This window comes from Phyllostomus discolor, chromosome 5, assembly GCF_004126475.2.
Source record: "Phyllostomus discolor isolate MPI-MPIP mPhyDis1 chromosome 5, mPhyDis1.pri.v3, whole genome shotgun sequence".
Classification (NCBI taxonomy): domain Eukaryota; kingdom Metazoa; phylum Chordata; class Mammalia; order Chiroptera; family Phyllostomidae; genus Phyllostomus; species Phyllostomus discolor.
In genome coordinates, this window is record NC_040907.2 from 151,516,551 (window position 1) to 151,542,621 (window position 26,071).

The 26,071-nt window shown below is 37.3% G+C and overlaps 1 protein-coding gene across 2 annotated transcripts in view; it reads right to left on the minus strand.

Annotated features, from left to right (window-relative positions):
• Positions 1 to 26,071, minus strand: part of HPSE2 (heparanase 2 (inactive)) — a 619,058-nt gene that overhangs the window by 180,109 nt on the left and 412,878 nt on the right. For both annotated transcript variants that reach the window (XM_028513737.2, XM_028513738.2), the window contains exon 6: positions 24,268 to 24,315. In XM_028513737.2, the coding sequence (XP_028369538.1) occupies positions 24,268 to 24,315 (48 nt within the window). The remainder of the gene's footprint in view (positions 1 to 24,267; positions 24,316 to 26,071) is intronic.

A 26,071-nucleotide genomic window follows, 5' to 3' on the forward strand; every position in this document is an offset into this window, starting at 1 on the left:
TTAGATAGGTATTTGATAATCTTCCCAACAAAGTCAAGCATTTTCATGAAAATCTTAAAATAGAAAAAAAGCCTAAAAGTGATTATAATGAATCAGTGCTGGCTCCATAATGTGTGGGGTCCAATGCAAGGGTGCAAAAGCCCTTGTTTAAAAATCATTAAGAATTTCAAGATAGTGACAGCAGAGCATTAAACCAAATGCAAGGTCCTTCTGAGCATGGAGCCCTGTGTTACTACTGCACAGATCACACAACCATCAAACTAGCCCTGCAAAAAATAAACTACATTGGCATTCAAGTGGTGAAGTTCATGTCTAAATGCTGTAAAAGTACAAGCATGTGTCCACCCTTGGCAATGAGTCTCTAAGGGCATGTCAATTAACCATGAAGGTACAGGGGGTCTTGAGATACATGACAAAGAGAAGCTAGTCGCAGGGCCATTAGGCCCTGAAATGTTGATGGCCAATTGACATTAGAAGGTTGGCACTAACTAACTGCTTTTGGAGTCTAGTGAAATATAATCATTTCCTGCCTCTTTCGATTTTTTACATTTTAGCTAATTAAATTACCACTTGAAGACAGAAAATAACCCACTGACATAATTTAAAAAACTCTTTAGGACATGTAAAACTTTTATTTTGGACCACTTGAGGTGGGTGCATTTCCAGCTAATTTGAGGGAGGTGGCTATTTCTTCCCAAATCTCCTAATATACATACTAAAGGCAGGCTCACCCTTGGGGAAATGGTCACATTTTAAGTTTGTTTTTACCTCCCTTTAACTACACTTCTGGTAAATGTTAAAAAATAGAAAATCTCTTTTAGAAAAAGCATTATAATTAGTCATATTAACTATATTAATTGACTACTGTACTATCATAAAGATAAATTGATTAAATTATTTCACCTTTCTCAACCTCTCTTTCATCATCTACAAAATAGAATAATGTTTTCATGCAAATCACAGATCCAGGAACAATGCTCTTAATACATGGGCTATAACATAATTTTATTAATTACATAACAAGATAACTTTGGCAAGACTGTTGGAGGGTTAAAAAGTACTATATTTGAGGCTATTCTTTTCTTGATGGCCTAAAAACCATCTTGTTTTCTAACACTATGATTTTGAAACTTTTTGGACTTTATCCTCAGGGGCAGGTTGAGATGCAGAATAGACCTGAATTATCTCCCCACATCACTGTTAAGAGTGTTCTTCAGGAATAAAACATGCATTTTACTTTATGGCCTGATTCGGGAAGGCATCTGAAAAACAACCTTGTAATGATCATTGTTTCACTTCTGCCTCAATTGAAACAGATTCAGATTCAACATTTATTGACTGTCTCCCACATGTGAGCAGAAAGCAATTGTTAATTGAATAGTTTCCAGAAAATGATGTACTTGAATAATCAGCAGCTTTTTGCAATCTGTTCACTAAATATCTAATATATCGGTTGTGCATTATTTTGTGTTGATTATAATTCTTAGTACAATTGTAGTAAAAATGCTTGTCATTACAGATGTTGCAAGAAGTGCTGGGAAGAATATGCCAATTAGCAGTATTCCATGAATCTATGAGGGAGGAATTCATTAAAACTGTGTGGATCATGGTATTATACAAACATTTCACTCCCTTGTTTTTCTCTTACACCAAAACTCTGGCAAATACCAGGTCAGGAAAAACAAGATAAAAATAGTGTCTTCGGATAGTCATATGTATCTTCTCCATGTGTCATCTCCACTTCTTTCCACAGTGATTTAATGAACACTAATCTTATATATAAAACATCGAGGGCAGAAATGAAGGGGAGACTAAGAAAGACTTCTTTCTCTTGTTATCCACAACCCCCTGTCTCTGGTTACACAAGAATAATTTAATTTACATTATGATTTTTGGAACTTTATATATTCTACTTCAAAGGCATTTTAAAAGAGGACTTGGGGGCATGGGAGTTAGTTGTGCGGTTACCAGGGCAGGAGGAAGCAATGCTCAAATCTAGTTCTTAACACAGGGCCTCAGGATTCCTCATGAGGTCTGTGGACGGGGCTCTAGGGGATCCATAAAAACCTTGAACTCTTATGTAAAACTGTGTGTGTGTATATTTCTGCATATACACATGCATTTTTCTAAGAAAAATCATTTTCATCAGAATTGTAAAAGAATTGATTACTTTAAGAAGTGCCTTAAACCCAAAGAAATAGCAGTGAAGATTTGGCTCCTGTGGTAAGTGGATAAGGATCTGCAAAATCTCTTAAGACCTGGAGGTCTTTCCTGGGATTCTGAGTCCCAGCAGCACAGAGTCTGTGTGCTCACTAGGCTGGTCTTCTCAAACAGTGAACTATCGCTGTGGCTTCCCTTCCATTTTTTCCCTGCCTGGAATGAATGCTTCCTGATTTCCTTAGGGAAAACTTGGCTCTTCATGAAATAAAAGTGCCCCCTGTGTCAGAGGGAAATCACCATCCCTTCACTCAAGGCATACCAAGTATCCAAAAAGGAAGGGCATTTTTCAACTCTCTTTGCCCCCCTCCCAACCTGTTAGGCTAACATCAAATTTAAGAAATACTCCCACAGAACAGGAAATGCAAATGTTAAAGTACTCGTAAATTTCAACCACATTTTTCATGTGATTCACATTAAAGCATCTTACGTAAAAGTTCAACAAACATTGGAAAACTATACTAATTACACACAATGTAAATGAATTTTTAAAAATAGAGGAAATTTGAATTTCTTGATTTCTATAGGCCAAGTGTACAACTTAAGTGTTCATGGGTGGTGGTTCTTTGTTACCCTTAACTTTGTTTCCTTTTATTTATACAAAATGAAGTGGGAAGAAAGGAAAAAAAGTGGGGGAGGAATGACAGGAAACAGCTATCCACCTCCGCACCAAATGCCAGCAAAAACCACAGTTATGCTACCATCTAACAACAATATATTCTGTTTAGGAAACAGCCATGTAACTCTAGACAATAATGAAATTACATCCTGCACATGCTCAAAATCATCCTCCATAGCTTCTAACAACACACCTTTTACTTCTCATTGCTTTCTTGAATTCTCAAGATTTTGTTCCTTATAAAGGAGCCCAACTATGACTCTCAGAGTAGCTGGAAGTGGTGGGGATGATGGGAGTGGGGACAGGTATGACAATGTAAATTTAACAGTGTCTCGAGTTTCAGCTGCCACAAATTTGGGGACTGGAAGAAGAGTGCTTGATCATTTCTTACCAAAGAGAGAAGAGAGCCACCTTTCCAAAGGAGAACAAATACCTGTCAGGATAAATCATCCAGAGTACTCAGCCCTTTATCATGTGACAGTTGTTGGGCTCTCTCTCAATTTGTCATCAAAAGACAAGTCATTTTTTTAATTGAATTTATTGGGGTTACATTGGTTAATAAAATTATATAGGTTTAAGGTGTATTTATTCTATAACATATCATCTTTGTATTTTATTGTGTTCACCACCCCAAGCCTTGTCTCTTTCCATCACCATTTATCTCCCCTTTACCCTCTCCTGCCTCCCCATCCCCATTTCCCTCTGGTAGTCTAGGAAGGCTTTTTTGTTTGTTTGTGTTTGTTAGTTTATTTTGTTCATTAGATTCCACATACAAAAGGAATCTGGGCCCCCAAAAGCCCAGAGTTTATTTATAAAAAATTGTGTATTTATTTTCACATGTTTAAACTTCAATAACCTTCAAAGTACTCTCCATTTGATGCAATACATCTATCAAGATGTTTTTCCACTGCTCAAAACAGTTTTGAACTCGCCGATTATGATGCCTTTTAGTGCTTCTGCCATTTTTTATTTCACCTCTTCCACATTGGCAACATGTTTCCCTTTGAGGACTTTTTTCATTCAGGGAAACAAAAAAAAAGTCACTCGGGGTGAGACTGGGTGAATAGGGAGGTTGGGGCAGGGTAATCTTGTTTTGGATTCAAAACTGTTGAACACTCAGCATGGTGTGGGTAGTTATGCTCGTAAATCACCCATCATAAAATGGGCAAATGAGTTGAAAGAGTCTTAAAAAAAATTTCACTGAAGCCAAATGCAGCCTTTCACAACAATGCCAGCTGGTACACTCAGGTACCCATACAGATGGGTTCCTAGAACGCCCCCCTAGTTGGGGGAGCCTGTACTACAAGAGGCCCACACTCCAGAAGATAATTCCAGTTTTTCTAGGTTTCCCACCTCATGTAAGTGAAATCATATGGTATTTGTCTTTCTTTGACTGGCTTATTTCACTTAGCTTAATACTCTCCAGGACCACCCATGCTGTGCCCAAAAGTAAGACTCCCTTCTTTTTAATGGCTGAGTAGTATTCCATTGTGTAAATAGACCACAGCTTTTTTTGTCTTTTGTTAAATCATTTATTCATGAATTGCCTGGGAAAATGATGTATTTAATTTATAACATCCAACGTTATCTTTATATATGAAGAAAATAATAATTCTGTTTTCCTTTTTTATTGTTGTTCAAGTGTAGTTGTCTACATTTTCCCCCTACCACTCTCCCTCACCCAACCCACCCCCACTTCCCATCCTCAATCCTATCCCCCTTTGCTTTGTCCATGACTCCTTTATACATGTTCCTTATTCATTCACCTACTAAGAGGCACTTGGGCTGCTTCCAAGTCTTGGCTATTGTAATAATGCTATAGTAAACATAGGGGTGCAAATATTCTTTTGAATTAGTGTTTTGGGTTTCTTCGGATAAATTCCCAGAGATGGAACTGCTGGGTCATAAGGAAGTTCCATCTTTAATTTTTTGGTGAAACTCCACACTACTTTCCACAGTGGCTGCACCAATCTGAATTTCCACCAACAGTACACAAGGGTTCCCTTTCCTCTATATTCTCATCAAAACTTGTTGGTTGATTTATCGATGATAGCCATTTCTGACAGGTGTGAAGTGCTATCTCATTATGGTTTAATTTTCATTTCTTTGATAATTAATGACATTGAACATCTTTCATACATCTATTAGATAGATGTGTGTCCTCTTTGGAGAATCAGGTCCTTTGCCCATTTTTTAATTGGATTGTTTGTTTTTTTGGTGTTGAGTTTTATAAGTTTTTATAAATTTTGGAAATTAACCCCTTATCAGAAGTATCATTGGTGAATATGTTCTCCCATGCAGTAGGTTGTATTTCATTTTGTTGATGATTTCCTTTGCTGTGCAAAGACCTTTTAGTTTGATGTAGTCACACTTATTTATTTTTTCCTTTGTTTCCCTTGCCTGAGAAGATACATCAGCAAACATACTGTTACAAGAAATGTCCAAGATTTTACTTCCTATATTTCCTTCTAGGATTTTTATGGTTTCAAGTCTAACATTTAAGTCTTTAATCCATTTTCAATTTATTCTTGTGTATGGTGTAAGAAGGTGGTCCAGTTTAATTTTTTTGTACCTATCTGTCCAATTTTCCCAACACCATTTAAAAAATAGATTCTCTTTAACCCATTGTACATTCTTGCCTTCTTTGTCAAATATTAATTAACCATAAAGGCATGGGTTTTCTTCTGGGCTCTCCATTTTTTTCCTAGTGATCCCTATGTGTGTTTTTATGCCATCACTCTGTTGTTTTGATTACTATGGCCTTATAGTATAGTTTGATTTCTATATAGGTAGTGTGATTTCTGCAACTTTATTCTTTTTTCTCAAGATTGCAGTGGCTATTCAGGGTCTTTTATATCCATATAAATTTTTGTTCTAGTCTGTGAAATATGCCATTGGTATCTTCATAGGAAGTACATTGACTATATAGATTGTTTTAGGTATTCTAAACTTCTAAGAGGAACTATTTAGCTGCTTTTGAAATCACACAAGTGTATTCAACTGTACTTTGCAAACCTTCAAATGATGTCTCTTGCTTCATTTTTTCAAGAAAAAAATAATACTGAATAACAAAAACAATACCTTTTGTACTGAGATCAAGTTTGAAAAGTGTTATTCACAAGGACCACCTGAGATGATAATGTGGAATACATTACCAGAAATTGAAAATCGAAGATGACTTTGAACATCTGTACAGTTTTCTCAGATGCTATCAAGGATGGTTTAGCCCTGGAAACCAGAATTCTGATGGTGGTAAATATAATGACGGGTCTATGAGATCCTGGGATCCAGTCATCTGTGAGGTTCCATGTTCTGTAATCCTAGAATCCAAACTCCCAAATGAATATAATCAACATTCCACGTAACTTGAGGAACACAATCAAACAGTGCTCACTACACAAAGAAAGCCTGAAAGTCAAACATCCACACTGAGATAATACAGCTCTCCAAGGGATCAAATGACACCAGAGACAAATGTATCAAGTTGTTTTGCAACTGATCCAAAGTGTGGTCCAGCTGTTCCCAGTCTGTTTTCCCAACATCAGAGGCTATTTGCTCAAGGCAAACCATAAAAATACCTCCTTACTCATAAAAATAGACATTCCCTGACTTATACACCAGACTCTTCATCTCCTGCGGCCATCGTCTGCTGTTACCCATTTGCTCTTGTGTTCTGCTCCTCAGAGTAAGATTTGGGGAGAATCCCGCCAACAATTACACTTGGATTCCCTAATTCAACAGAAAGGCAGGTTACCTCAGAAGAACAGGGGAGCATGACATCCACCCACAGCCACACACAAATTCAAGTATCATCTTCTAGACTTGCTCCTTCAGACAAGGAGTTTACACTCAGCCTGTTTGGGCAAATGCTTTCAAAGTATATTCAAGTGGAAGGGGACCTATTTCCCTTTTCTCTATAAAATAGATTATAAAATATGTCTATTAAAAAACTGTGAAGGAAATAGTGTATGGAAAGAGTATGCACTCATTTCTGTGAACAGATCTCAGTTAAATACAGGATCACCACTTACTAGCTGTGAGTAATTATACAAGTTACCTGCTCTCTCTGAAGCTGACTTTCCTCATCTGAGGTAGATGATGTTAATAATATTTGTTTTTTCAGGGCAGTACTTCTCAGACCTCAATGTGCATATGAAACACCTGGGATCTTGTTAGAATGCAGATTCTGACCCAGTGACTGGTCTAGGGCAAGGCCCAAGATCTGCATTTCTAGTAATTCCCAAGTAGTGCTGATGCTGCAGGTCTGGTCCATACGTGTGCAGCACAATAGTCAGGTCTTTCAAGGATTTAATTTTATGTAAAGTAGCTACAACGGATTTGGTGAGTGTAAAGCTTTCACACAATACATTACATTGTACACTAACTATGTATAAAGTACTTCGAATCCTCCAAGGATTGGCAATTAAGAAAGCCAAAATTGAATTTCAAGAATATAAAATTTTTACTCTTTCCTTCAAAACTGGAAAGAAACATGGAAAGGAAAGTTGTTAGATTGGGAATACTGGAAAGTCTTCCCTGGTAGTGGCTATGCTTTTAATAGTCATAGCCATTTAGATGATCACCACCGAGAGGCTGATAGAGCAACTGAAGACCTGGGAACAGTGGTCACATCTCCAATTCAGCCTCAAAACTTTTTTAATATAACACAGTTTTCATCTTTTTCATGACTCTTGCCAAGGAAGAAAAGTATTCAGAGATAATAAATGTATTTTTTCATCTCAAGGTAGTATGTATAAAAGTCATGAATATGTATGAAGGAAAACAGCAATTTCAAAAAGGCACCATTCCATTTATGTGCTATGTGGATCCCCTTGAATGATTCTACAGCAAACTGAACATGTAGAAACGTGTCATCTGTAAAAATGATAGTAATCATAACCAAAGCTTTCTAAACACTTATAAATATCAAGTACTATGCTTAATGCTTTATATGCATCATCTCCTTTAGCCTCACAATCCTATGTGGTGGGAACTAATGTGACACCTAGGACCCACTCCTGTCTTGGAGCCTTTGATCTAGCTGCTCCCTCTGCCTGTAACACACTTGCTTAAGGTGTCTGTTTAGCTAAGTCCCTTGCCTCCTAGTTACATCTTGGCTTGAATCTCACCTTTTCAAAGGTAACTCCATTTAATTCTGCAGTCTGCCCTCCTTCACTCAACATTGCCTTTATTCTAACTTTTGACCCTCTCACATATAATTGTCTTATTATATTTATTGTTTATTGTCTTTACCCACCCTTCTCATTCCCACCAAACCCCACCACACTCTCCCAGAATATAAACTCCATGCAGGCAGGGATTTTTGTCTGTTTTATTCACTAATTTACCCTAAGCACCTGGAACAGTGTTTGTCACAGAGTAGCCACTCCATTAACATATTATGAATGAATGAATACCTATTCTACAGATGCAAAAGCTGAGATTCAGTGCAGTGAAATGACTTTTACAAGTTTAGTAAGCATTAGAGCCAGAATTCAAAACCAGATGACTAGTCTGACGCCAGACTACTGCAATACTTGTTTCACAGAGGAGTGAAGAAGGTGAAGGTCAGGAATTTCTAAGTCTAGGCTGGCGTCCAGACCCTTTGATATCTCATGAAGTAACAAGATGGATAAATATAATCAACCAACACTTCTCCAGGGTGGGCTCCAGGGTAATTAAAACAAGGATAGTTGGGATCTGACATGATCTTAGGATTTCAAGTGCAGCAAGTCTCTAAAAGCTGCCCCTTTAATATCCATTCATTTGTCAGATGCCCTTCATATAATGTATATAATGTGCTTGAGCAACTTCAATTAATGGCAGATGTTACTGGCTATGTATAAGGCCATGGACCAGTGTCTCAAGCTTTCCTTCCTTAGACAGAGGAGTCACCTGTGGAAATCTGGAGGCAATGCCAGATTGAGCCTTCTTTGGGGTTTTATGTGTGTGTATACTCTGTAAAATGGGGAGTTGTTCACTCTCTCTCACCCAAGTCAATGGAAGACAGCCTCCATGGGAATGAGTGAGGTAAAAGGAGCTAGTAATGGAGATTATGCAGCCTTCCAGAATAGTCAGGCTGAGAGGAGAGCTATAAGCACCTCTTGGGACAATGGTAAGGAGCCTACCACCTGTGTCACAAAAGAAGGCATCGAAGGTCAATGAGGTGTCAGCAACTTACATAAGGTCACACAGACAATACGTGTTGAAGACTTGAACTCAGTCTCTTAGATAGAAAGACCCATGGTCTGGATCACTTCTATAAAGAATTTAGCACAGAGCTTGATCCAAGAAAATGCTCAGTTAAAATATGTATAATACACATACACACATATACACATACAGGTGTGTGTAGATAGTTTTCTCTTTCTTGAAGAGCTCTTTTATTCTTCTATGAACTTTTAAAAAGTTTTCTTTTTTCTTCCTCTTCCTCCTCCTCCTCCTCCCCTTCCTCCTCCTCCTCCTCCCCTTCCTCCTCCCCCTCCTCCCCCTCCCCTTCTTCTCCTTCTCCTTCTTCTTCTGCCAAGCTCCATGTGTCACTTATGACTTCCTTCCCCCCTTATCCTTTCTCTTTTAAATCCTCTGCAGCAGATATAGGCGTGGCTCACTCAGGGGCCCACAAGGTTTTCTTCTTACTGTGAACCTTAGTCCCTCCACCAGGAGCACCCCTCCTTTTCTACCTTCTCTTTGGGAAGGAGGAGATTAAGCATGGTTTGCAGAAATGATCACGAGAGGGATAAACTCCTTGCTAACTAGAAGCCCAATGAGTTTCCCAGAGAGGATCTTGTCTCTTTTTTTCTAACCAGTCTATCTCTAACATCTAGCACAATGCCTGAACATATTTATTGGTGCTCAGTAAATAACCTTTGAGTGAATTAATAAATAAAACACAACAGGGTTATCCCAAAGAACCATCCAGTGTCCTCCTTGGCTGAAAGGACCATAAGCAAAAGCCTTAAAGCATCTGCAGATTACTATAAAAATGTTCAGTAATGGAGTATATGCCAAATATCTGTTTATTCCACAATGAGACCCTTTCATAAACAGAGAGATTTGGAAGGATCACAGAAAGACAGAAGGAGAAAGAAGAAGCAAACACAGTTTGTGAGGACCCAATATATTGTATGTAGTACTGTGCAAAGTGTTTTTTTGTGCATTACCTCATTTAAGTCTTCACAATAGTTCTGTGAGGTAGGCATTAACCCTACAAAGTAGGATATTACTGAAGGATTCACTTTTTCCCCAAGGCCCCACATCTGCTAAGGAGGAATTCTGTCCAGGCATGTTTGACTTCAAAGCCCTCTTTCTTTCTACCAAACCATAATGCACGGCTCTATAGGTTCTCTGCTTCCCAAATAGTATTTTAAATATTTTATCACTCTAGTGAATTACTTCCATTGTTAAATAATTTTTCCAATTTTTCTATAAATAAGGTCCACGTTTTGCTTGAACTCTTTTCTCTAAAATTGAGTATCTATATGATGAATTCCTTCAGCTTTTCCTTTTAAGCAGAATCTCTGCTTAACGAGTCATTCCAATGTCCCATTACCCCTGGCAATGTTCATGAATTTCCAACAGATGCTCTTCTCAGAGTCATTTGTTCACATTTACTTATATTACAGGCAAATCCATAGTTGCTCTTGCAATGACTTTTTTAAAATGTTCATTTTTATGCTTTTAAATGTAGCTACAATTCTAAATTATAAAATTGATCTCTTTAAGCCTATGGCTGTAGTATAGCACAGTATTTCATTTTTCTGCAACAAGAGAAGTGAGGAATGATGTATATAAGTGCAGACTAAGGCCAAAGAGAGAAAAGTGCTGACTTTTATATGAGAAAAACTTATTGAAAATTAGATGCCTTGAAGCTTTGACTCTGATTACAAAGGGCAAGGAATTTTCTGAAGGCCAATTCCCAGGACAATTTTCTTTAAATCCTCTCCCATCCATATGTCAATAAAAAAAGCTACTGAAGAAAGTTTTATGCCAAAAAATATGGTGATGAGTGTATTCTTAGAAGTCAGATCCAGGAAGTCATTTTCTATGGCTGTGGTTCTCAAGCTGTAGAGTGCATCAGAATTACCGGGAGGGAGTGTTAGAACCAGTTTTTGGTTCCTGACTCAGATTGTCAGGTCCTGACTCAGTGAGTCTGTGATGGGGCTTGAGAATTTGCATTTCTAAAAAGTTCCAGGTGATGCTGTTGCTGCTGGTGGTCTAAAAGCCACAGGCTGAGTGTGGTCTTTGGAGTTTAAATGCCCAGGGGTTACGGATGGTCAATCAGAAGGCTGTAGGGCAGTAGTTCTCAATCCTCACCAAATGTCATAATCACCTAATGAATTTCTTAAAAATACTGATGCTTGGGCCACTCATAGTTTTTATTCTGTTGGTCTCTGGTGGGGCCCATACATTGGGAACACCTGGGTTTGCCTAACTTGAAAAATGTTAAAAATGAATTTCATATTTTTAGAAAGTAATTTTTAAATTTTGTCTTATTAAAAATAATACTAGAAGGATTTAAGAAGCAGACAGCAGGATTTCAGATTAAACGTAGAGGTTTAAAAACAGGTCTTTACCAAGCTCCCTCCCCAAACCCACTAAAACAATGGTGATGAACCAAAATAAAAAGGCATTAACTTATGAGGTCTAAGAGAACAGGACAAGAAAACACGATAATACAAGTGTTGATATTAGAAAACAGCAGGAAGAGTGAGTGGTAACTGATTTAGCTGACCAGAGGAGGCTGTATTCTACATCTGTGGATTATTTTAGGGAAGCCTAAAAACAGGCAGCATGCTTCTTGCTGTGGAGCTGGAAGCACCAGATGCCTTTGAGAATGGTGTGAAGAGGTGGACTGACACAGATCCCCAGGACATTTTTATGGGCCCATGAGATCAAAACTATTTTCATTATTACACTAAGACACTTATTTGCCATTTTGACTCTCGTTCTCTCACAAGCATACAGTGGGGTTTTCCAGAGCCCATATGACACGTGACAATGTCATTGCTCAGTCTATTCATGGGATGTATGCCTGTAAATTCTTGTTTTCTAGACTCTTATAAGGTGTGGCTTTGGGGTATAAATATGTGTGATTTCAAAGGTTAACTCGGTTTGTCAAGATTTTTTCTATTATACCTGCTATAATCTGTGTAATGCCATAACCATCCAATAATGTATTTTGAAAATCCTAATGTTTTTCTTATGCCTATGTGGAAATAAGGACATTTTGTTTTCTTATTTTGCAATAACATTTTAAAATTATTTCAAAGGTTACTGCACCTAAAAGAGTAGGTTACCATGCTGCATTGGTTACACAGATGCACGAGGTAGCCTAGAGACTGACAGAGCCTTCTACCGATGACACCATTGATGACTGCCAGATGGAAACTCAGCAAAGTTAGTAACCCATCACCCCAGCACCACTTCCCCAAAATACAGGAACTTGTTAAATTAAAGGTTTAGCTACAAACATGAAGAGTTAATATTTCAGGATATTAATATCTGGGTAAATCTACAGATGTAGCTTTTTTTTCTTGCATTCATCTAACCTTAACACCAATTAAGCATTGATAAAGATTGTTTATGTAAATGGCACTAAAATAACTTGGTGTATTGGCACTAAATACAAATGATGACATTATATATAAAGTGTTAAATAATTGATTTGACTCTCACAGATCGTACTGGAAAAATTATGCTGACATTTGGACTGATGGTACAAAAGCAACAGTGGGTAAAACTTCTGGCAGCTTAGTACATGTCAAATCAGGAGCGTTGGACTGTACTTGTGATCACGGTCACACATGTGCAGTAAAACAAAAATGTCAGTTTTACTTACTAATTCTCCTGATCAAGTAATAAAAATTATTAATTTAACTAAATTTTAATCTCCAAGCACACATTTAAAAAATAATCTATATGACTAAATGAAAAATATGCATAAAAGACTTCACCTCCACTGCAAAGTATGATGGTTAACTTGAGGACAAACACTTGTATGACTATTAGAGCTGCAAACTGAAATGGTAATTTTTTTTTTATGGAATGACATTTTTACTTAAAATAATGACTGACAGACAAATTGTGATAATTCAAATTTGGATAATTGAAAAACATTTTTCTAAAAAATGAACAAAGTAAGGCTGTCATTTCAAGGAAAACAACTGACAGACTTGTTACTGATTATATATTTTGAATTGTTAAGTAAAAATGAGGATTTTATTTTATAATTCTGTTTATGCTACAATAATTGTCACAATTTTTCCCTCTTCATCTGCCTCCACCCTACACTGCCCACTCCCTCAGGCAATCCCAACACCATTGTCCATATCCATGGGTCACGCACATATGTTCTTTGCCTACTCTATTCCCTGTGCTGTACTTTACATCCTTGTGACTATTCTGTGACTACTTATTTGTTCTTCTTAATCCCTTCACCTCCTAACACATTCTCCCAAACCCTGCTTCCGTCTGGTAACCATCAAAATATTCTCTGTTTCTATGATTCTGTTTCTATTCTGCTTGTTTATTTTGTTTTTTAGAATCAATTGTTGATTGATAACATTTATTGCCATGTTATTGTTCATATTTTTTATCTTCTTCTCAAAGAACACCCTTTAACATTTCATATAATACTGGTTTGGCGGTGATGAACTCCTCTAGCTTTTTTTTTGTCTGGGAAGCTTTTCATCTGTCCTTTGATTCTAAATGATAGCTTTGCTGGGTAAAGTAATCTTAATTATAGGTGTGCTTTTTATCACTTTGAATATTTCTTGCCATTCTCCTCTAGCCTGTAAAATTTCTTTTGAGAAATCAGCTGATAGTCTAAATGGGAACTCCCTTGTAGGTAACTAACTGCTTTTCTGTGGCTGCCTTTAAGATTCTATTTCTTTAACCTTTGGCATTTTAATTATGATGTGTCTTGGTGTGGGCCTCTTTGGGTTCATCTTATTTGGGACTCTTTCCACTTCCTGGACTTGTATGTTTATTTCCTTCACCAAGCTAGAGACATTTTCTGTCATTATTTTTTCAAATAGGTTCCCAATTTTTGTGCACTCTCTTCTCCTTCTGGCACCTCTATGATGCGAATGTCAGTGTGTTTGAAGTTGTCCCAGAGAGGTTCCTTACACTATCCTCATTTTTTTTGGATTCTTTTTTCTTCTTGTTTTTCTGATTAGTTGTTTTTTCTTCCTTATATCCCAAATTGCTGATTTGACTCTTGGCTTCATTCACTCTTCTCTTGATTCCCTGTAAATTATTCTTTATTTTAATTAGTGTATCCTTCATTTCTGACTGGGTATTTTTTTTATGCTGCTGAGGCCCTCACTAAGTTCCTTGAGCATCCCTATAAACAATGTTTTGAACTCTGCATCTGATAGGTTGCTTATCTCCATTTTCTTTAGTTCTTTTTCTGGAATTTTGTTTTGTTCTTTTATTTGGGCCATGTTTCTTTGTCTCTTCATTTTGGCAGCCTCCCTGTGTTTGTTTATATGCATTCAATAAAGCTGTTATATTTCCCAGGCTTGGTAGAAAGGTCTACTGTAGTAGGTTGTCCTGTAGGGTCCAGTGGCACAGCCTCCCCTATTACTGAAGCTGGGTACTCAAGGTCCACCCAACATGTGGGCTGTGTACACCTTCCTGTTGTAGTTGAGCCTTGATTGCTGTTGGCAAGTCCAAGGTCAGCCACTGTCTGGGATCACACAGCATAAGCTACAAAGCAATCTACAGATACCTGCAGCTTGTGCTTGGCTTGGTGGTACCTAGGTGAGGCCAAATTGTAGAACAAGGCTGGCTGAGGCTGGTGCTGGGCTAGGGCAACTTAGTGAGATGTATGGGCCTCACTGAAGCAAGATGCTCCTTATTTGAGAGAATTTAGGAAAACCTGAAGCATGGGCCAAGAGAAGATGTTCATATGGAAAAGCCACTGGGAACAGTTTGGGTGGGCCTGAAAGTTGGGTGGGGCCAGGTCTAGGAAATCACCAGCATGGGGCAAACAGAATGAGCCAGGCTGATAGAGTCTCAAATATGGTACCTGCCTATTGGCTCTGTGGCTCTGTAGTGGGGGACTCAGAAAAGGGACAATGGCCTCAGCCAGCAATTCTGTCTGGGGGAAAGCTGCCCTCCAGCTTTCACCCTTATGCTGGACAATTCAGTTCCTCCCCATATGTATTTCATGCCATTCAATCTGCTTCCCCCATGATGGAACTCAGAGGGAGGGAGTCTAAGTAAGTCTGTGCACAGGCCCTTTAAGAGGAACTGCCTGAGACTCTGGCAGTTTCTGTCTTTCACAGTCTCCATCCTTGATGGTTTTTATGGCCAGAAGTTACGGGGACTTCTTTTTCTAGCACTGAAGCCCTGGGCTTGGGGGCCTGGTATGGGGCTGGGACCCCTTGTTCCTGAGATACTCCTTCTGATTTTTATCCACCACACATGGGTGTGGGCCAGCCCATTCCTCACTTTCACCCCTCCTATCAGTCTCTATGTGTTTCTTCTTTAATTCTGTAGTTGTACAACTTCCACTCAGCTTGATTTCTGATGGTTCTGAATGATGGTTGTTCTATAGCTTACTTATAATTTTTTTTGATGTGGTTCTGTAAGGAGGCAAGCTGTGTTTACCTATACCACCATCTTAACCAGAAGTCTAAAACTGCTCTGTCTTTATCTTGAAAATTAGTATTTTGGTATATCTGTATCTGTTGTCAGCTTCCCAAAACTTAAAGACTTTCTGACTAAGTCAGTAATGATAATAAATGTGCTTTTTAATGATGTGCTATCTTTAATGTGAAAGACATAAACCAAAATAAAGAAATGGGGAAGGAAGGAAGGACATGGAGGGAAAATGTTTAATTCAGAAACTGTAAGAAAACTATTAGAGACAGAGTGCGTGAAGGAGGGAGGTAAGAAAAAAGACTAAACAAAATTAAATAAGTAATTACAATTGATTCTTCAGAGAAACAAGAAAAGAAGCTATAAGAAGCCATAAAAAAAGAAGTTTTAAGCCCTGGCTGGCATAGCTCAGTGGATTGAGCGTGGGCTGGGAACCAAAGTGTCCCAGGTTCGATTCCCAGCCAGGGTACATTTCTGGGTTGCCGGCCATAACTCCTAGCAACCGCACATTGATGTCTCTGTCTCTCTGTCTCTCTCTCTGTCTCTCTCTCTCCCTTCCCTCCCTAAAAATAAATAAATTCTTTAAAAAAAAGAAGTTTTGAGGAATAACAAGAGCTTTCAGAAATTAGAAATATGATGAACAGAAATGAAAATTTTAGCACAAAATAGATGATTAATGGAATTTATGAAAAAAATAGAAGAAAAAGGGAAAGAAAATACCTAAAAATTAGAGTACTGTTTGAGGAGTTCTGATATTTGACCAATAGAAGTTCCAGAAAGAGAGAACACAGAAAATAAAACAAAGTAAATTGTCCAAGAAAAAACATTCAGAAAATTTTTTCTAAACTGAAGGGAATGAATTTCAGATTGACAGGGCCTACCACCTACCTATTGAACAGAATAAAAAGAGAATCACATAAAGGATCACTTGGGACAAGATATTAAAAGTACCAAGATAGAAAAAACAGGGCAAATAAAAGGACTGGAAATTTAAAAGGAGTTGGATTTATCAATAGTTAGAACAAAATGGAAGAGAACATCAAAATTTGAGAGAAATCTTTATGTATCCAAAATATAAATCAAACTCTATTACAAGGTCTCAACATATTTACCTCTCATTTATCTTTTCTCAGGAATTTCCTGCAAAAAATGTTCCACCAAAATGAGGGAGTAAACCTCAAAAAAAAAAAAAAAAAGGGCATGGATCCAACAAATAAAAGTCAAAGGAATCCCCAGGATGATGGTGAAGGGAGATCCCAGGACAACAGCTGTACAGGAAGGACAGAGATCAACCAGTCCAGATGGGGCCAGAGAGAGCCTGCTCCAGGAGAATCTCCAAGGACAGGATGAAACTGATGGCTACCTGGGGTGTTTGCATAGAGAGAGTTCTACCCTTCTGGTACAGAGTTAGGGATAGATTAATAGGAACTAGGAAAGTGAAAATGAGAAGACAGTTATTAATTCCAGGGAAAGCAAAAAGTTGTGAAAGGAAGAAAATGTGATCACAGCATACCACATTCTTTGCCAGGAATCATATTTATATAGTAATAAAAATGTGAGCACTGAGTTCTGATCTCACCAATACTTAAGATGTAAAATATTGGAGGACAGGCAACGGTAAGTACGATTCACTGTGTGAGGAGCTAGAGAAACAAGAGAGCTAAATCCTCATCTTCCATAGTAGGTAATTAATAGATAATATTTGAATTGGGAGAAAATCAAGAAAGAGTAGTATTAGACCATTACTTAGAAATGTGAAAACAAGCATCAGAAATGGCTAAAATTGTGATGACTGCTTCTAGAGAGGGGGAATTGGAGGTGGGAAGGGTGGATTGGGTATTGATGATTTCTATTATAAAGAAAAATGCATTATATGCTTATTCCAGAAATATTAGAAAGTACAAAAACTTACAAATGAGAATAAAAGAGTCCCTATATACATCTAAAAGTTAACACTATGAATCAGTGCCTTTTCTTTGAGTTTATGTCAATCTGTATTATTGAGGTATGACTTGTATATTTTATATTTTACTTTATTCACTTGACAAAAGTAGTTTTTGCATTTATTATACTTTTCATAAATATTTTCACAGCAATAAATTGCTTCATGATGAATAACATTATTTACTTAGGTATAACAGTTCAGGCCCATTGCTTAATATTTTGTTATGAAAAATGTCAAACACAGACAAGTGGAAAGAATTAGATAGTAAAATCCACTTATCTACCAACATAGTTCTACAATTACTACTTTGCTATATATCCTGTATCACACATTTATCAATCTATCTATTCCTCTATCTATTCATAGATCTGTTTCATGTGTTGAGGCATTTCAAAGCAAATTGCAGACTTGGTACATTTTCATCCTAATAAGTTCATCAGGCATACTATTAACTAGAGTTTAGTGTCTCTTTATGGTTATTTTTCTTAAGTTTTATGTACTATGATGTGCATCAATAGTAAGTGTATCATTTGATGAATTTTGACAAGTGTGTACTCTGGTGTACCCCACATTATAATCACTCCAGAATATTCCTTCATTCACCTTTCCCTCTCAATCCATATCCCTACCCTCTCCACCCAAAGGGACACAGTCAATGCTCTAATTTTAAAACCTATTCCAGAACTTCATGTAATTGGAATAAGGCAAATGTGTTTTTTTTAATAGAAGGCTTCTTTTTTTGCACTGAGCATAATGACTTTGAGATACATTCATTTGTGGAGTGTACCATTAATTTGCTCTTGTGATATTCCTTGTTTTGAAGTCTACTTTGTCTGATTATAAGGTAGCTTCACCAGTTTTTTATGATAACTGCTTGTATAGTATGTCACTCCTATCCTTTTATTTTCAATTTATCTGTGTCTTTATATTTGAGGGTTGTTTGTTATAGGCAGAGTATAGGTGGGTATTCTATGTAACCTAGACTGGCAATCTTTATATTTAATTATATTATTTAGAACAATTACACTTAATATAATGATTGATATGATTGTGGTTAGGTCTACCATTTTGCTATTTGATTTCTTTTTCCAATTTATTTTTTTGTTCCTCTGCTCTTCTTTTCTTGCCTTTTTGAAGTTAATTCAATATTTCTTAGTATTCCATTTTAATTCCAATACATTTTTAGCTATAACTTTTATTATCTTTCGAGTGATTGCTCTAGAACTACATTTTGCAGCCTTACTTACCACAATCTCCTTAAATATTGTACTGCTTCACATGAAATAATCTTGCAACAGTATAATTCCATTTACTGCCTCATCCTTTCCTCATCCTTTGTGGTATTGTTGCCATGTATTTTTACAACTATATACGTTATAAACTCCACAAATACAATGCTATGTTTTTGCATTAGAGTTAATTACTTTTTAAGATATTAAGAGGAAAAATATAATCCTTTATATTTATCCACAAGTTTACCATTCCCTATACTTTTTTTTTGAGACTTAAGTTTCCTTCTGATGTTACAGCCTTTCTGTCTGAAGACTTCCTTTAGTATTTCCTATAGCACAGGTCCACTGGCTTTCATGATCAAAAACGTGTTTATTTCTGCTTTATTTTAAAAAAACCCACTTTTGCTAGATATAGAATTCTGGCTTGACTTTTTTTTTTTTTAGTACTTTAAAGATGTTCCATTATCTTCAGTTCTCAATTACTTCTGAAGTCAAGTTAGCCATCATCTGTGTCTGTGTTCTGAGTGTCATTTTTGTCTGAACACTTGGAAGAATTCCTCCTTAACTTCTTTCCTCAGCGGTTTGACAATGACACGTCCAGGTATGATTTTTCCTTATATTTATCTTCCTTAGGGTTTGCCTAACATCTTGGTTCTGTAAGTTAATATTTTTCAACAAATTTGGGAGAAGTTCACCTTTTATTTCTTCAAAAAAATTCTGCTGCTCCATTTTCTCCCTCTAACTACACACATATCAGACCATTTGCTATTAGCAATGAGGTTGCTGAAACCTCATTTTTGCTCAGTATTTTTCCTCTATTCTTATTTGTACAATTTTTATGGATCTGTATGCAAGTTCACCAACCCTTTTCTCTGTAGTTTCTAATCTCCTGTTAAGCCTATCCAGTGAGTCTTTCATTTCACTTATTGTTTTTATTTCTTTAAGAATTTTATTTGTTTTTTTAACCATATGTTGTTTTCATTTCACTGCTGATATTTCCCCATGTAGTCACCCAATATGGGCATTTCCCCCTTAACTATTTGAATAATTTGCAATAGCTTCTTTAAAATCCTTAATCCTTGCCAGCCAATTCTATTATCTGAGTCATCACAAGGTTTCTATGTATTGCTCATTCTCTTGGCCAAGGGTCACACTTTCCTGTTTTCTTTGCATGTCTAGTAATCTTTTAACTGTATAATGAAAGTGTGGATGATGTTCTGCATAGACAGAAAAGTGTTGATTTCAGATCTAGCAGGAGGTTGGGTGAATGGCTGATCATGTTTTTCCTGCAGCAGCTTCAGTCTACACGTTTTTAGGGTAAGCCTGTTTTGGTTATACATCATACTTAGCAAATCCCTAGTCTTGAGACGTAGACTGTACTCCTGAGGCATAACTCTTGGTTTTCACTGGGAAGCACAAGGTGTTTATCAGCCCCTCTTAATTTGTAAGATTCAAAATACAGTCTCAGTCCCTCCTGTGACAACAACTGAAATCTCTGTGTAACTTTTTCAGGCATTCAGCTGTTGCTTTTTACCAGGCTTCTTTGAGTCTCCCCTGAAAATGCACATTTCAGGGATCAGGCAAAGATCTGAGACAAATTCATATGCATATTTGGCATTTTGCCTCATGGCTCCTTCTTTCTGAGATTTCCATCTTTTCACTCCTTCTTCTGAAACCTCAAGCCAACATAACCATGTATTTCATTTGGGTTCTAGTCACCTCACACTGCATGTTTTGTTACATACCTACAGGTCTCATCAGTACCATTTACTTCTTTCAAGGACTGAATAACTTCTAGTTTTTGCTTCCTTTTGGTCATTCTTCAGTGTTTTGTCCAGATTTTTCACTGATGCCTGATAGAAGCTGCTCCACTATTTCTGGAATTACAACTTTGTCTCACTAGCTCTTACTGGTTTTTCTGCATGGTTTGGCGGGCAGTACCAATCACTAAGTCATGTATCTTGGTCTTCAAAATCTAAGAGCCTGAATTTTTAAATAAAAATAGTCTAACTATATAGATATGTTTATTTATGAGTTTGGACTCAGAGTTCTGGTTTTGTCTCTAAGATAGCACTCCAATACTGAATTCATTCTTTTGCATACCTGTATATAGGTATTTATGAGGGGGGACCTGAAAACACAGAATTTATTTATAAAAATTGTATATTTATTCTTATATGTTTAAACTTCAGTTACCTTCAAAGTATTCTCCATTTGATACAGTGCATCTATTGAAATACTTTTTTTCCACTGCTCAAAGTAGTTTTTAAACTCGTCAATTTTGATACCTTTTAGTGCTTCTGCTGTTTTTTGTTTCACTATTTCCATACTGGTAAAACATTTTCCTTTGAGGACTGTTTTCATCCATGGAAACAAAAAAAAGTTCTGCAGGGAGAGACTGGGTGAAATGAAAGGGTGGGGGTACGGGGGTCATGCTGTTTTGGGTCAAAAACTGCTGAATACTCAGTGCAGTGTGAACTGGTGGGTTTGTAAATCATCCGTCATAAAATGGGCAAATGGGTTGAATCTTCACAAAAAGTTCACTGAAGCTGAACACAGCCTCTTACAACACCAACTGGTACACTGATAAAGATGGGGTCCTAGAACACTCACTTAGTGGAAGAAGCCTGTACTACAAGGGTCTGCCCTTCAAAAGATAATTCTGCTTTTTTTGGGTACCCCTCATATTGACAATTCTATCTTAATTCATTTTTTCCTAACAATGATTCTTGATTTTCTTTACATTATTAAGAAATTTTCACCTTAGCATTTTTTAGGATTAGAGAGTCCTCCTGGCCAGGATTTTCTGAAATTGTTTCATGACTATTCCAAGTCTTGACTAGAAGCTATAGCTGGAAGGAGTAAGTATGGCAGGTCCAGGGGCTATTTCTTGTCCTCAAAAGAGTACTGATTCTGGAGTCAAAACCAAAAACATGTTGTCTGCTTTGGGGGTATTTTTAGAGTAGTTGTAAACATATGATCTTATCTTGAGAGAATGGCCAATATTTCTAAACAGCTAATAAATAAAATGTATTTATAAAACAATGTATTTTTCCATTATAAAAAAATACTGTGTTTACTTCACTCCATTTGCACTATAAAGAATGCTTCACTAGGTAATAAAATCTTTCTCTGATCCCTCCCTTTCAGCCATGATAATTGAGCAAGACTTACATTCTTACCCATTAGTATTTGTACACTCATTATTTCTACCCACAACACTATAAATTCATCAATTTATAGTGTAGCATCTTTATGCTACATTATCCATACAGCCTTTGGTGAGGACACTGAAGAGGAGTTGAAGTCCCTCACTAGAATGTAATACGTTCGGTAAAGGATCATTTCTAGTTATCAAAGCAATAATAGTTAAGAGAATAGCCCTTAGAGTGAGACAGACCCAAACTTCACTTTCTGCACAATCTTTGGATTTTCTACAACTTTATCTAAGTTATAGATAGAGATAAAAGTAGTCCCTCCCTCATTTGGTCATTGTGAGGATAAGATATGGTAAGGCATATAGAAATTTGTGACAGTTTCTCCTATATTCTTATTATTATTATCATTGTTGTTATTCCCCTCCAAAGTAAATGTGCAATAAACAATTATCTAAATGGGGGGCATGAGTGAAACACATAACAGGATTAGGAACTACAAATTTGTAGTTACAAAATAGTCATGGGGTGTAAAAGTACAACATTGGAAATATAATCAATAACAATGTAATAACTAAGTATGGTGCCACGTAAATACTTAAAATATCAGTGGGATCACTTTGTAAATTATATGATTGTCTAATCACTATGCTCTACATCTAAAATTAATGTAAGGTAGTATTGAATATCAACTGTAATTGAAAAATAAAATTTTAACAAAATCAGAAACTGAGTTTTATAAAGATTTGCAAAGCTTATAGACATAATAATACTCGTAAGAACTGTGATTCAAACCCAGACCTTCTGACAATGATGCCCATGTGTTCAACCACTAAACCATATGGGTGTCTGGTTCTAATATGCCACTTTTAATTAAGTATTAATAAAATGAAAGTATTGTCTTAAAACAACAACAGCTAAATAAGCACTTGTTGAATTAAATAAGTGCTATTTTGATGGGAGAGAAAAACACACATATTACAAAAACAAGTTATAAGAAAAAATAGTAATTGTAAGTTATAATAAACACTATAATAAAAGGGCTAAGAAAGAGAATCAGTGAGGAACCTGGTTTAGATGGGGAAGGCCTTTTGATATAAATGACATGTAAGCTGAATCTTAAGAGATGAGAAGGAGCCAGTCGCACAAAAAATGGGGAGAACAGTATTCCAGGCAGAAGAATATCATGTATAAAGGTCCTGAGGCAGACATGCATGTGAACTTTCTATGAACCAAAAGACTACCAGTGTGTTGGGATGGAATGAGTAAGGGTAGAGTGGCACCAGATGCCCCGAGAGGTGGCAGAGGCCGAACACAAAGGGCCTCATCGGCCAGGGCAGAAAGTCTGGCTTTTGGTCTAAGTGCAAAGGGACAACACTGAAGGGTTTTAAGCAAAAGAATGACTAGATTTTCATACTTACTGAATCCATCACTTACAAAAACAATTTAAAGGATAAGAATGTCTGAAAATATCTGGAACATGTTTAAAGAAACTAACAGTAAACATGTAGAATAAAATATTTCCACTATGATTGGAGTTACTGATTGTCAACAACCCCCAAACCCTTTTGGGACAGTTAATAAAATTTCATTCACTTTGCTTTCTTTCACACGTCATGAATATGTAAGGAATCCTGGGACCCCTTAAAACAGAAGAAGACAAGAGTTATGAGTTAGGGAGGAAAAGTTAGAGTAACTGAGAAAGATGGCCAGAGTGGACAGCTATGAGGGCACAGAACCAGAGCAAATATCTGGGCTATGAGGACCACATTAGACGAGAGGTGATTTGGAATATGCTGTGGTACAGATTTCTTACAACAAGGAAAGGCAGGATTCCAGTGTAAAATTGTGAGACGTTGTAAGATGTTGGACATTCCAGCCCAAATGCCATAAGGAAACTTAGAGAAAATGTAAATTTATACATCAGATAATTATCTTTACAAGTCAATCTCCCTTTGGGGCAATATATCTTTGCCATTGTAAGCTTCTTCCTAGAATGTTGGGGTTTATTCTCTGTTGAAGCTGCTTCATCCCCTTCGTATTCTTTTTTTTTTAAAACTTGCTTCTTATTAGTAACTCTCTTGGCACTAATTAAGACCACTGCCATTAATATAATGAAGTGTTTCTATTTTCACATGATATATTGAGTAATCAACAATATTTCCTCTTAAGGAAATTTATTCCTAAGCAAAAGCTTATGGGGAAATGGTGACATGTTCGGACTTCATTACCTGCTGACTGATGACAGATTGATTTAATAGAGTACATAATAGCTGAGCTTTCCCAAATGTGTCAGTGTTGTTGTTGTTGTTTTTAAATTGTATTACTATGGGATAGTATGTGTCATAAGAACAACTCTGGACTTAGTTTCAACTTTTTTCCTAGAGGATGAAGAATAGCTTATTAAATGTCAGCTATAAACTTCATGATAACTAATAACTTTCATTTCCCAGCACCTGATAATAAGTAAGAGCAAAAATGGTGAATACCTACTGTTGCCAGGTAACTGCATCCACTGTGCTCCCTGCCACCTTCATGAATCTGTGAGGAAGATAAAGAACAAAAATATTGCAGCTTGAAGTAAACCATATCTCCAGGGTAAAAACGAAATAAGCTGAGGCATAGATCAGGACATTCCCTGGGCAGCTGTGCTTCTGCAGAGGGCCCACAGGCACAATTATGGCCAATCCACACCTATTGGAAATTAAACTGTATAGAATGTGAAGGTAATTATGCTTTCAGCTCTCTACACATCCTTTGCCATCTGGAACTCGAGACCCAAAAGCACATTCTACCTACGTCCATCTTCCTCAGCCCATGCCTCGTAGCTCCCAAATTGCTTTCCCTGTATCAAAACTTATCTGTCTCATTTCATGTTCTCTAAGGATGCTGAGGTCCCCTAGAAAACAAACTAAATAACATTTCCCAAGGATGACAACATTAACAGATGCCTTTGAGAAAACCTCAGACCTCTCCTTTAAAGAGAGCATGGGAAAACCTGATTTCTTACACAAGCATACAGCACTATCAAATATATCCCAATGATGGGCTGTTACACTTGTCTGAATGTAGAAACCTGGGCACCATACAGAGAAATCTAACAATTTCTGGAGCAGCTAGGTAGAGAAGTGAGTGTCACCTGACAAGCATGCTCAGCTTGAAAGGCAAACCAGACCTGTTTCTCTGCAAAGCACACAGCAAAGTCTTTTTAGAAATTCCCCACCCTCCTGTGCTACTGGAGGTTCTACCAGGAGGGCCAGGAGGAAGGACGCATCTGAAGCCTCCCAGATGCCACAGGGTATCATAAATTTAAGTCTGAGAATAACTCTTTTACCTATCTGCCCCTTTCTTCCTGTCCACATGTTCTGAGAACATATGTTGACATGGCTATGGTTATTATTTGAGAGAATTACCGACCAGGCACAGGGAATCCAAAGGAACATCTCAGTTCGTTAAGATGTTTCTTTCAACTCTGAGACCCTGAAGGAGAACTTCCCTTCAGACAGAAACAATCTTCACTCAGTACTTCATAATTAAAGAACTCTTCCACTAGGAAGGAAGACAGTCTTTTGTCAGGAAGGCCCTATCCCTGCCCTGCCCCAGCATAAGCTTGCCAGGTGAACACACAGGCAAAGGGGTTGTTGTGCAGTGCATTGCAGAAACAGAGGTTCTGCTTTGCCATGATTGCAAAAGAGGACTGAGTTTAGAAAGGTAGAGAGAGGATGCCAGGACTGCTGCTTAGCATGAGAGTGAAGTTTATACAAGATGAAGAGGAGGTAGAGGAGACTGGCCAGGACTGGGATGGTGAGACGGAAGGGAAAGAGAGAAGGGGAAGAAGGAGGAAAAGGAGGAGAGGAGCATGAGGAGGAGGAAAGGCTTGTATATTCTCTTTTCCACCTTGCCATGTGCTACTCTGAATCAATAAGCATGCGTGCAATCAGCTACATGCTTGAACAGAGAGGAGAAAAATGGGAAAATACAGGGAGAATAAATGCAGATTAGCATCCAAAATATTATTCCTGGCACAGATATAGGCTAAACAGCAGAGATCTGATAATAATCTGATCAGTAATATCACCCAAAAGTAAAGAGGGGGAGATGGACTTACGCACTCTCCCTCAGGATATTTTATTCTTTTAATCCTTACCTGAGGATATGTTTATTGATTTTAGAATGAGAGGAAAGGGGAGAGAGAGAGAGGAAGGGGGAGGGAGCAAGAAGAGAAGGGAAAGGGAAGGTAGAGCAGGGTAGAGGAGAGAAACATCAATCAGTTGCCTCCTGTACCGGGGTTCAAACC